The sequence below is a fragment of the Euleptes europaea genome, chromosome 3, assembly GCF_029931775.1.
Source record: "Euleptes europaea isolate rEulEur1 chromosome 3, rEulEur1.hap1, whole genome shotgun sequence".
Lineage (NCBI taxonomy): Eukaryota > Metazoa > Chordata > Lepidosauria > Squamata > Sphaerodactylidae > Euleptes > Euleptes europaea.
Genome location: NC_079314.1, coordinates 58,406,500 through 58,419,124, shown reverse-complemented (window position 1 = coordinate 58,419,124; position 12,625 = coordinate 58,406,500). Strand labels below are relative to the sequence as shown.

The 12,625-nt window shown below is 44.2% G+C and overlaps 1 protein-coding gene across 1 annotated transcript; it reads left to right on the top strand.

Moving 5' to 3' along the window:
• The first annotated feature begins 4,233 nt into the window (after positions 1-4,233).
• On the top strand, positions 4,234-11,399 carry WNT16 (Wnt family member 16). The gene is made up of 4 exons (XM_056846492.1): positions 4,234-4,274; positions 6,448-6,722; positions 8,752-9,038; positions 10,915-11,399. The coding sequence occupies exons 1-4, from the start codon at positions 4,234-4,236 to the stop codon at positions 11,377-11,379; spliced, it is 1,068 nt and encodes a 355-aa protein (XP_056702470.1). The 3' UTR covers positions 11,380-11,399.
• The last annotated feature ends 1,226 nt before the right edge of the window (positions 11,400-12,625 follow it).

Here is a 12,625-nt window from a genome sequence, read left to right as displayed (position 1 = left end):
AACCACTACACCACACTGTCTATAAGAAGGCAAGGAGAGGAATTACACTGGGAATATCCTTACAGAAAGTTGCTTTACAGATCCCTAGACAAAGCAGCATGCAAAATGCACAGGGTTCTTTGGGTGGAATATATCTATGTAAAATCCAACTGCCCCATCATTTTTCTTCTCTGCTTTGACTCTGTATTCTTGCAGTCCCCTCTTGTGTATACTGATTCAGTATAAGGCAGCCTCATGTGTTCTTTTCATCCATGAAGAAAATAATCTTAAAAGCCTCAGAACTTTAAGTTCTTGTAATATAAAGACGTTATGATTTTTCCCCTTTCAGCATGAACAGCTAACTTTAGAGAAGTGTATAAATTGAAATCTAAGCAATCACTTTTCAACAGTGATATTAATTTTTCCTTAGCCAGCAGATACCACATTGCATTTTCCTTGCATGTCAACATTTTACTTTATTTCACATAAAAATGAAGGCACAGGAAAATGTTGATGGTGAAGGAAAATAAAGTTACAGAAGAGCATTAGTCATATACTAGTAATTTTGCAGCCAGCTGCTTTCTGTTAGTGTCTGTGGTTTATCTCAGTTTTGCAGGCTATCAGTAAAAATCAGTATCAGCAGATCATTAATAATGCAACTTAAAATCTGACTACTCAAACTAAGCCATTTATGCATGGCTGTTTCCTCATGGTAACTCCGCCGACTACTTCGGGGCTTTGATTTTATTATGCTTGCATTTTCCAACTGTCAGAAGTCATCTATCTCTCCCCGCGCGTTTTGCCCATGTGTTTTGGATTTGTGTTTAGCCAGCATCCAGAAAACATGCTGAAAACGTGCAGGGAGAGCGAGGCAACCTCTGAAGATTGGTAAATGCATGCATAATCAAAACAAAGCCCTGAAGTAGACAGGGTGGTGAGTCCAAGGGAGCCATGCATAAATGGCCAATGTGAACACATCGTACAATCAACTGCAGTGCAAATGACCATTTCAAACTGTTACCTGTTTGCACCCTAGACTTTTAACGCAAAAACAAATATTACCTCAGATGGAAGCATAGATGCCTTCATCACCACATGACTGTAAACATTCAGTGCTCATGATTTTCCTACAGAGAAGGGGTATCTGATTTGAAAAACTGATTGTGTGAAATACCCCTGAAATTCCCTAGAAAACAGATTGGAAAAGGTGGGAGGAGAGGTAAGGAAATCAGTACTTGCGGCTGAAGATGACTACCAACTGTATGAAGACAGAGAAAATCAAACTTATGGTAAGAGACAAACAACCTGGCAGGGGAAGAAACTTCTATTTCCCACTCCCTAATTGATGCACAGGAGCTGTCTGTACAGCCTACCCAACTCTGCTGAAAAGGATCTGGAGCCAAGAGGGAATGCTGGTATATTTGCATGAAGCTTAGTGGGAGAGGAGGAGGGTGGATACAAGTCCACTAATTTGCCATTGTAAATCGATATGCACAATGAATAGAGAGGCTCCAGAAACAGAGATCCTCAACAATTACATGTGACATGGGAGATCAACTGTTAGTGACCAACACAGATTTGCATGCAACAGGACAGAACCTTCTTGTACAAAGGCAGCATAGGCTTTGTGGATATCTCTTTCATGCCCTGCTTGTGAGATTCCCAAAGACCTACCTGGCCACCAGAAGGAACCAAAATGCTGGACCTGGTGAATCTCAGTAATTCAGCAAGGCAAATTTTATACTGCAAATTTTATACTTGCAAATTTGCAAATTTGTTGCAAGACAGCAACAAAGAAGGTGGCTGAATCAAAATCTTCTCAGAGGATACAAATTCCATACTTCTTATGTTCTTATATCACACAGTTAAGTAAGACTACTCTTCTTTGTGGAATGCAGCAATTTTAACAGTGTGTAGAATATCCTGTCCTCCAACAGAATCTTTTTTGAGGAGAAATGTCTGCATTAATGGAATATTCATCTCGCCTTACATCTTTTGGCAATTCAAAATTTCAGAAGATTTCTGCACTGATGTAAAGCATACTTCTTTAGCTTCAAGCACATTTTACCTCCTATAATTAAGTTAGAAATTTAGAATGCAGATCAAGATGACAACACAAACACTGTTTTAAGGTCATGAAATCGAAGAAATATTGAAAGGAACCAGAACTTTGCAGGGGTGACCCTGTAGTTTACTACTTCATTCAAGTAGTTTATAATACATACTAAAAAGCCTTAGATTACTTTCTTGCCAGGAAAAACTACTTTGTGACTAAGGCAATTGAACTTTGTGTGCAAAACAATATCAATCTTTTCCATCACCTACTAAAGAAACTATTCTTGACCTAGAAAAGAGCAAGAGTCCAGTAGCACCTTAAAGACTAACAAAATTTCTGGCAGGGTATGATCTTTTGTGAGCCATTGCTCACTTCTTCAGATACAGGTAGAGTGTGAGTCCATCTATCCTTAAGTAGAGAAGAGTGAATTAGGACATCCAATGGCAATAGAATATAAATGTCAAGATGGACTCACATTCTAACTGTATCTGAAGAAGTGAGCTGTGGCTCATGAAAGCTCATAGCCTGCCAGAAATTTTGTTAGTCTTTAAAGTGCTACTGGACTCTTGCTCTTTTCTACAGCTACAGACAGGCTAACACAGCTACCCACCGTGATCTATTCTTTACCTGTTATTACAACCCACCTTTAGCCAGAGACCAAAATCTTTTGAGAAAGTATTTATTTATTTCAAAAATTTACATATGGCATCTCCAGAGAGGTACTTACGGGGACTGGCAACTAAAACAATGCAATAAAACTACAGAGACTCAAAGCTGCCTGTAAAAAACAGGCTTCCTGATAAAATACTTCTCATAAATTTGTCCAAATACATCCCAAAGATCTTGTTCTAAAACCACAGCTGCTACCACTGTGAAACAGCATTCAAAAGGGACTGAGCGATACCCACTGAGTAGCTAAAAAGCGTTTAAACAATCAAATCACAAACATTTGTTTGCCTTAATTCAGGAGCCTCTAGGTGTTTCTACCAATCACGCTTGCTTAAAATCCACCTTTGTTCCACCCCCTTCAAAATTTAGTTAAACTCTAGTATAAATATTGATGGACTCCATATCAATATTTTCCAAGACGTGAAACTTCAGGCAGCTTGTTGGTTCGTTCCACTGATCCTCCTGCTGCCCCCTTCCCTTTAATCTCTCATGGCATGAGGAGAATTCATAATAAAATGGAAAGTGTAAACAGAGCGTGGCTCACAGAAACAGTTTTCATCAAGCCCTATCATAACTAACGCGATTTCGTTCCCACAGTGTCTTTATGTTTGTCTTAGACACAAATCGACTAAAGTAGGCTGATTTCTTTGCTGCACAGGAATAGGACAAAACTCCCTGGGCCCTTCAAAAACAAGCAAACAAAAAAACACACACACACACACACCAAAAACAGCCACTTGGGACTGTTCCCAACCTTTTTTTGACCAGGGACCACTAGGACTTTTTTGTTCAGTGCAGGGACCCCAAGGTTCAAACTAAAAATTCCGAGAATTTGAAAATAAACTTTAATCATAACATGAAGCTGAGAATAATATTTGAGTATGTTTTTTATAATAATAGAGAACTTGTAATTGAAAATATTATTGTATTATAACTTTGTTTCGCGGAGCTTAATTTAGTTCTCGCGGACCCCTGGGGGCCCGTGGACCCCCGGCTGGGAACCAGTGGAAGGAACCCGCCTCTCCCGCTGAACACCCTGGCAGGCAGGCTCTCGAGCCCCTTCGAAGCCCCGCCCCCACAGGAGACGCCACCACTCAGAGGGAGCGTTGACTATTGAGGAGCTGCCCTCGGCCAATGCGTTGGCCGGACAAGTGGCTGAAGACGCCGCAGTGGGAAGAAGCGCGGAGCCGCCCCAGGAGCTCGTGGCGCCCGAGCGCCGCGCGCGGCTCCCTGCCCGGGCTCCGGGCTGGGCTGGCTCCGCAGGCGGCGGGCGGCGCGCTCTGGGTCGCAGCGCCCGCGACTGAGCCGGGGAGGCGAGGCGGGCCGGAGGCTCGGCTGCCAAGGGGACTCCATGCGCCGGCGATGGAGGCAGGCGCGCCCCTGGGACTGGCGCGCCTGTGCGTGCTGTGGGCGGCGCTGCTGCTGGAGCTGTGCCCCTGGGGCTGTGCCCACGGCGGGAGCTGGATGTGAGTAGCGGCCAGGGGCGCGCCGCCACGCCGAGCCGGCGCCGCCTGTTCAGTCCCGCTTGCATGGCCGCACGTGCGCTTTTCGCGTTGCGCCTGTCCGGTTGGTGAGGCCAGCGGAGGGCCTGGTCCGGGCGATGCTGCGTGGCATGCTCACGCCCAGGTGGACACGGGGTTGCCAACTCCGGGTTGGGACGTTTCTGGAGAGTTGGGGATGAAGCCCGCGGACGGTGGGGTTTGGGGAGGGGAGGGACCTCAGCAGGGTATAATGTGTGTGTTTGTGTGTGTGTATGTGTGTGTGAAGTGCCGTCAAGTCGCTTCCGACTCATGGCGACCCTATGAATGAAAGTCCTCCAAATGTCCTCCCTTTGACAGCCTTGCTCAGATCTTGCAAATTGAAGGCTGTGGCTTCCTTTATTGAGTCAGTCCATCTCTTGTTGGGTCTTCCTCTTTTCCTGCTGCCCTCAACTTTTCCTAGCCTGACTGTCTTTTCCAGTGACTCTTGTCGTCTCATGACGTGACCAAAATACGACAGCCTCAGTTTAGTCATTTTAGCTTCTAGGGTCAGTCCAGGCTTGATTTGATCTGTAACCCACTGATTTGGTTTTTTGGCAGTCCACGGAATCCGTAACACTCTCCTCCAACACCACATTTCAAAGGAATCTAGGGTATAATGCCACCCTACAAAGCACCCTTCAAAGCAGACGTTTTCTCCAGGATAAGTGATATTTGTTGTCTGGAAATCAGTTGTAATTCTGGGAGATCTCCAGGCCCTAGCTGGAGGTTGACAACTCTAGGTGTAAAACCTCTAGCCACTTTTAGAAATGGAAAAAAAAATACATTTTCACATGGGAGGTTTAAGCAGGTCTTTCTGCAGTGGTTTGAATAGCCCCATTCTGCATTGGCCAGAATGCTCATTTGTATTACAAATGCCTGTTTGCTTTATTAGTAATGCTCAAACATTTACCATAAATAGAGCATGAAATCCCCAAAGGCAGTTTAAACCTTGCTTTAAAACCTCTAGAATGCCTCTGAGCCTCTACAACTCCCCTGTGGTGGTGGTTGTTATTGCACGCTGTATGCCACTTTAGGATTTGTGTTAAATTGCAGACTAGTTTAAAGAAAAGCCTATTCCCCTCACATTACAAAAGAATCCTAAAAGGAATATAAGTATTGTCTCCAATGGCATGGAAGGCAAATTCTGGCCTAATATTTGGTACCTGGTATGTTTTAAAATAGTTTAGTAGCCATTATTCCTCTAACATTTCCAGGGATAATTTTACAAGGAAGATCCAACAGGCACCTAAAATCCTGCCTAGAGGATCATCCCTGGAGATATTATACTTAAAAGAAAAATTCCATCATTTATTATGTCTGTTTTTAATTAATAAAAGTATTTTAAATAGTCATTCCACAAGCACCAAATGTTATGTCTGAACAGGCTACTTTGCCATTGGTGATGTACGTCTGGCTAGCTTTGTCTCTCCAAGGGGGTGCTTTTGCGGTAATATGACACTCTTGCCTTTTCCCAAGTGATTTTAAGAGTGGTGTTTGAATTTCCAGCATAAAAAAGGGCTGCGTAGACCTGAACGTACAAATTGATTTTTAAAGGAATGTCTTCTGCTACCTGTGGGCGTTTCCTGGTAAAAAGTGCTTTGCAAGTGTTGGGCTCAATGAACCAGACATCTACAACCCACATGGGAACTGTGCCAGACCACTTGCTGATGGTGCTAATCTAAACGGACTACCAGGATCAGAGCTGCTCTGCCACACATCAAGCAAGAGTAGCACTGATCCTGCGTCTTTTGGTGCCAGGTTATTCCTCTTCTTTAAGGTATTTCTTCCACACCCATTGTGGGCATGAAGGTCTCCTATACTGTGGTGCAACAGAGATTCAGGTGCTTTCACCCATGCTGAATAGTGCACTTTTAATCCACTGTCAATGCACTTCAGCAAGTTTGCACCTAGATTTTCTCATTACACACAGTTAAATCCTGTTGTAATATGCATTGAAAGTGGATTGAAAGTGCATTATCCAGAATGTGTGAAATAGCCCCAAAGGTTGTATTTACCATGGCTTGTAAAAACACCCAGAATGTGTGGTGTTTATTGGCCTGTTCCCACAATATGAGTATTTGAGGCTATCATTGTTTTCCTTTTTTACCTTCTTCCTTGGTTTGTACCATGGTGTGTTTCTCATCTATTATTGCTGTCTGTTGTGGATTTGGTTGTGTGCAAGAGACAAAGTGTCTGATACTTACCTCAGGACTGCTTCTGCAGGTGGTTGGGCATTGCCTCCTTCGGGGTCCCAGAGAAACTGGGTTGCTCTAACCTGCCCCTCAATGGCCGCCAAAAGGACCTGTGCAAGAAAAAGCCCTATCTCCTGCCCAGCATCCGTGAAGGAGCACGCCTAGGAATCCAGGAATGCCAGAGACAGTTCAGACATGAACGGTGGAACTGCTTACTCTCGCCGGATACTTCCTCTTTGGTGTTGAGCTCTTCGTCCATCCCTGTGGCTCCTTCCTCCTCTGTCTTTGGTTATGAACTGAGCAGCGGTATGTCCTCTGGTCAAAAAGTCATTCTGGAGTTCCACAGTTTCTCTAGTTTGGAGGTGGAATTCCAACAATAATGTGCAGCTTCTGGAATTCAGACAGGAATTCTGATAGATGTACGGCAGCTGCAGGTCTCCCCTGATGATACCTCTCTTGAAAATGCCTTAGACATAGCAGCAATAGAAAAGAGCAAGAGTCCAGTAGCACCTTAAAGACTAACAAAAATATTTTCTGGCAGGGTATGAGCTTTCGTGAGCCACAGCTCACTTCTTCAGCAGCAAAACATTGTCCAACTGGGGAAAGAGAATTCTGTGTGGAGCAGATGGTCAGACGTACATATTACTTGGAATCCTTTGTTTCTTTCTACTGCAAGTTTTTTAATAAAAGCAAAATTAGTTTGTGAAGGAGTAAAGGTAGGTAGAGAAAGGTTCCTACACTCTTTTTTCAGTTTGAAGTCACCCTACCCAAACTGCTTTTTTACCCATAAATGTGGTGGATATCTTCCCCCACAAAGGATGCAAAAGAGAAAAGGGTTGAACAGTTTGTCAGCTCTGATTCACAGTGTGTCCAGATTGATACTGGTTGAAAAAATTAAAAATGCAAAGACCCCCCCCCCCCAAAAAAGTCACAGAGTTCCCTGAGGGTGTAGTTTGAGTCCCTCACTGGATCTAGAAGGAGTCTGTGCTGTGCTGGTTCTTGGCAGGAATGACAACGACAGCCACAGTTAAGGGCATGTAAGACCATCCATTTCAAAGGGCTTCAATACGCTTAACTTTTTGCCTAGCACAATCTCAAATTACTGCTTTGAACTTTGATGGGGCAGGTAACTGGGTGAGCACTTGTCTGTGGCATCACAACGAAGGTACCGGTTTCTGGAGAATTCATTCCAGTTTTTTACTGGTGTGTCCTACTATGTACTTCTTTTGACAGAGGCATGCCAGAGATTGTAGTCTAGATTTCTGGCATGCCTTTTTGCACGTGGGCACGAACCCGACCATGGAATTTTGCACTCATCACAGCCATGGTTGGCTTGCGCTGTGCATAACAGCAGTGCTGCTTGCAGGTCTTGGATGTGATTGAATTAAATCTGAAAAATGGACTCCAAATATGAAAAAGGTCTGTCTTAACTGTGAGGGAAAAGCTGCAACTCTATGGACAAATGCAGAGCTTGCATTGATGAAGTTCCAGGTTCAGTCTTTGACATTCCCAGATGAAATGCTTCATATAGCCATGCTGGGAAAGGCCCCTGACTGAGTTCCAGAGAACTGTTGACTCTGCCAGAATGGACAAGAGGGTTCAGTCTGATACCATTAAAAGTTGCCCAAAGGGATGGGGAATGCTGTTTCAGAACCATCCACTTTTTAAATGATGTAATTATTATGAGAAGACAGTTTTACACATGAATAGAACCATAGAGTTGGGAGGGGCAATACAGGCCATCTAGTCTAACCCCCTGCTCAATGCAGGATCATCCTACAACATCCCTGACAAATGTTTGTCCAACCACTGCTTGAAGACTGCCGGAGGGGTGATTTCAGTATGTTGGCCTCCACCTAAGGTTGCCAACCACCAGCTACTAGCTGGAGATCTCCTGCTATTACAACTGATCTACATCTGATAGAGATCAGTTTCCCTGGAGAAAATGGCAGCTTTGGCAATAGGACTCTATGGCATTGAAGTCCCTCCCCTCCCCAAACCCCACCCTCCTCAGACTCCACCCCAAAACCTCCCACTGGTGCCAAAGAGGGACCTGGCAACCCTGCCTCCACCAGTGATCTCAGTAGGTTGGCCTCAACTAGAGAAAAATGGTTTTCTTGAGTCCCGTTGCAACCAATGGAACATGAGAGTTGCAATTAAGTTGTCCCCTTGATTTCAATTGGACTAAAGTGGAACAAATTTTCACTAGAGCATGGCTAAATTTCTATTTCTTCTACGTGGCTTTATGTTCCATATTGACAGCTGTGAATCATCCTTGTTAACTTTTAAATCCTGCCATGGGTATGTGCCGTTGATCTCTTGCCTTCTTTTGTAGGCACCAAAGAAACAGCATTTATCTATGCGGTGACCGCGGCTGGGCTAGTGCATTCCGTGACACATTCATGCAGTGCAGGGAATATGACCGAATGCTCCTGTGATACCAACCTGCAGAATGGTGGCTCCTCCAGTGAAGGCTGGCAGTGGGGTGGCTGCTCTGATGACATCCAGTATGGCATGTGGCTGAGCAGGAAGTTCTTAGATGGCCCTGTAAGAAATATCACTGGAAAAGATGGAAATGGATTGATTGCCATGAATTTGCATAATAATGAAGCTGGAAGACTGGTAAGGATTAGATTTTCTTCCCCCTTCTTACATGAGAAGAGCCCTGCTGGATTAGACCAGTGGTCCCTCTAGTCCATTATCAGCTTTCACGAAGCAGCCAACCACTTGCTTTGGAAGGCCAACAAACAGGGTGTAGAGGCCAGGGCCTTCCCCTGATGCTGCCTTCTTCCTCCACCAATGCCCTTTGGATAGGGAGGGGGATACAGTCCCTCTGCCTTTCCCCATATGACCATGCACTGAAATTCCCTATAACTTTAGCCTACACACTAAGTCCTGTGCTATTCACTAGGCAGTTCCTTTACCACAAATAAGCTTTGAAAGCCCATACATAGATCATCTTCTTCCTACTTCAGTGTCATTCTACTTCAGTGCAATATAATTCACTATGTGCATACACAGTTTGTGTGCAGTGGGGTGCCTTTTTTACATGAAGTGCATTAGATCAGTGGCCTTTAACATCTCCAGAGACCCTCAGGTTGTGAAGCCCCACCTGATGGATTGCAAGCTCCTGTAGAACCTCCCTATTTCTGGTATTTTGAAGGACTGCTGACAGCATGACAGTCTACAAATCAAGGGGGTCTTACCTCTCCTGCCTCTCTTTGCACATAGACAAAGAATTCAGCAGTGGAGTGGATTCCTTCATGGCTCAGACCCTTGGCTTGTCCCTCACTAAGACGCACCACCTGGTGTTTGGCTTGTGCTTCCTGTCACCACAGTCCTGGCCTTGACACTGGTGAGATTATAACTCTAAGAGTCCTTGTTATGTGACTGTGAGGAGCTTGCAGCTCATTGGGTCCAAGGCTACTACCCAGGGGTTAAAAGTGGGTCCCAGTTCTAGAAAAATTGAAGGCCACTGTACGAGACACAAGTAAATTGCATAGCTTTAACCCGTTGCACTGAAATACAGATGGTTCCCCTGCCTATAATTTGGTTCAAACACCTGACTGACCTGGATGTTTGCATTGCAGTGGATGTTTCCTTCTTTTTGCCTATGAAGCACTGGAACTGATACTGTCTATGCTCATCTCCTGGGGAACTGTTCTTATCAGTTATCTTATTCAGGATTGGAGATCTTGGTCCACTTTCTGGTTTCTGCCAGTGTTGTGAGTCTGTTAAGATCTTGCACCATACAACTGACTACATAAAATATCTCTAATAGGTCTGATCCTGATTTCTAGGATATGTTTGGCCAATGACAGTTACAAGAATGTATTTGTAGAGAGCCAAAAGCATGCCAGGCATCAAAGTAACATGGTTCCTGCCCAGAATTGTAATAATCCACAGTAATTGCACTGATGTAATCATAATATAACCCAGTGGGAAAAGATGCTGGACTGGAAACCTATTCCTGCTCCCTAATAATATTTCCTGGATTGGGATGACCGTGAAAAGAATGTAAGAAGAGCTCTGCTGGATCAGACCAGTGGTTCTTCTAGTCCAGCATCCTGTCTTGCACAGTGGTTAACCAGTTATTTCGGAGCACCATCAACAGGGCATAAAGGCTGATGTTCCCCTGATGTATTCAGAGGTTTATTGCCTCTGATTGTGGAGGTTCCCTTCAGTCACCATGGCTAGTAGCTGCTGATAAACCTATTCTCTATGAATTTTTCTAATCCCCCTTTAAAGCCATCTATGCCTGTGACCATCACTACAACTTCTGGCAGTTAACTGTACATTTTATTCACTCATTAAGTTCTTTTTTTTTCTGTAGATAATGGAATGTTTTGACAAATTATTAGATGATGAATATATTCTGTAATAACAGTCACATTATGATGCCAACCAAGTTGTTGGTATATATTTAACACATTCAAGACTCAACCCTTAGAAGATAAAAAGTTGTGGGTTGTTTGGTTACTTTTTCTTTTTGCTTTAGGCAGTAGCAAAACTGATGACAGTGGATTGCCGTTGTCATGGAGTCTCTGGGTCCTGTGCCCTAAAAACGTGCTGGAAAACCATGTCCACCTTTGACAAGATTGGCAGTTTTGTAAAAGATAAGTATGAGAACAGCATCCAGATTTCAGACAGACTTAAAAAAAAACTTCGCAGGAAAGAAAACAGCCAGCGCAAGATACCGATCCGTAAAGAAGACCTGCTGTATGTCCACAAGTCCCCCAACTACTGTGTTGAAGATCGCAAACTGGGTGTCCCTGGGACTCAGGGAAGGGAATGTAACCGAACTTCAGAGGGACCAGATGGCTGCAACCTCCTCTGCTGTGGTCGCGGATATAACACTCACGTAGTCAGACATGTGGAGAGATGTGACTGCAAATTTGTTTGGTGTTGCTACGTGCGCTGCAGAAAATGCGAGAGCATGACCGATGTTCACACTTGCAAATGAAAAACTATCTGCCTCTGAAACCAAAGCAGGGGGTGGGGAGCCCTACCAAGTAGCATTCTTAGGGTTGTGCAAAGGCTCAAGCTAGAGCAAATCCTCCTAGGACTGTTCACGGTCTAGAAGTTTGGAGTCTTACTGAAAGAGCAACTTGGAATAAGTAGCAACTCTTGATCAAAAGTAACAGAAAGAAAAGCGGTGGAGACCCTGCCTCCCCTGAAGTTTTTGCATAACTGGATGCCATAGATGAGTGACGTGGTGTTTGGTTGGTGTGCATATTCAACAACTATGATCACTCATGCCACAGAGGAGCCAGTGATGCCTTTATCTGTAATAAATACACACAGTGGTCAAGGAAGGAAAGACTAACATCCAGAGCCTAAATAATGCTACAGCTGCCAGCATGGGTCCAGTATGCACACTAGTCTCACCTAAAAAATATTTTACTTTGTAATATGGTTACTTTAAGAACAGGAGCTTGTTCTCAGGTGTAACATCATTGCCACCACCTTCAGCTATTAGGACTGAGCTTAACAATATGGTTAAAGGGGATAAGAGGTAAATTAAAGCAAGGAGGGACCAACTTCTTTGGCCTGGTGATGGAATTCTCCTTGGCTAAGCCATTCCGATGCCCCCAGCCATGATGCTTCACCATCATCTCCAAATTGGCTGGGGAGGTTTGGCCCTACCTGAAAATGTTGCAGTCCCACCTAGTGAGGATTGTGGCCTACAGCCTTGGTTCTTGGGGATCTCTGGAAAAACTGGAGAAACAGAGTACTACTGATACAACCAATTGCTTAGCAGCCAGAACTGGGGCCCGAGCCTGAGATGCATAGCAACAGGAATGAAATATATTCAACTAAGCAGGATCCCAATATGAAAGAAAGGTTTGATTGGAGGACTGGAACTTAGTTGCAACATAAAATGTGGTTTTTCACTTGCTTCTACTCAGTTGAGTTTCCGTCTAGACATTAGGAAGAATTTTCTAACAGAGTGGTTCCTCAGTGGAACAGGCTTCCTTGGGAGGTGGTAAGCAGAGGCTAGATGGCCATCTGTCAGCAATGCTGATTCTATGACCTTAGGCAGATCACCTTATTGGGGTCAAATATCCTGTGGCATTTCATGTCCCTCCATCTTTCACTCTTCCTCTCTTGTGAAAATTGCATCACATGTTTTGACAGTATTGGGGCAATTTTTACCCCAGTATCACTGAAAGAATAATGAACATTGTCATAGAGGGTGAAATTGACCC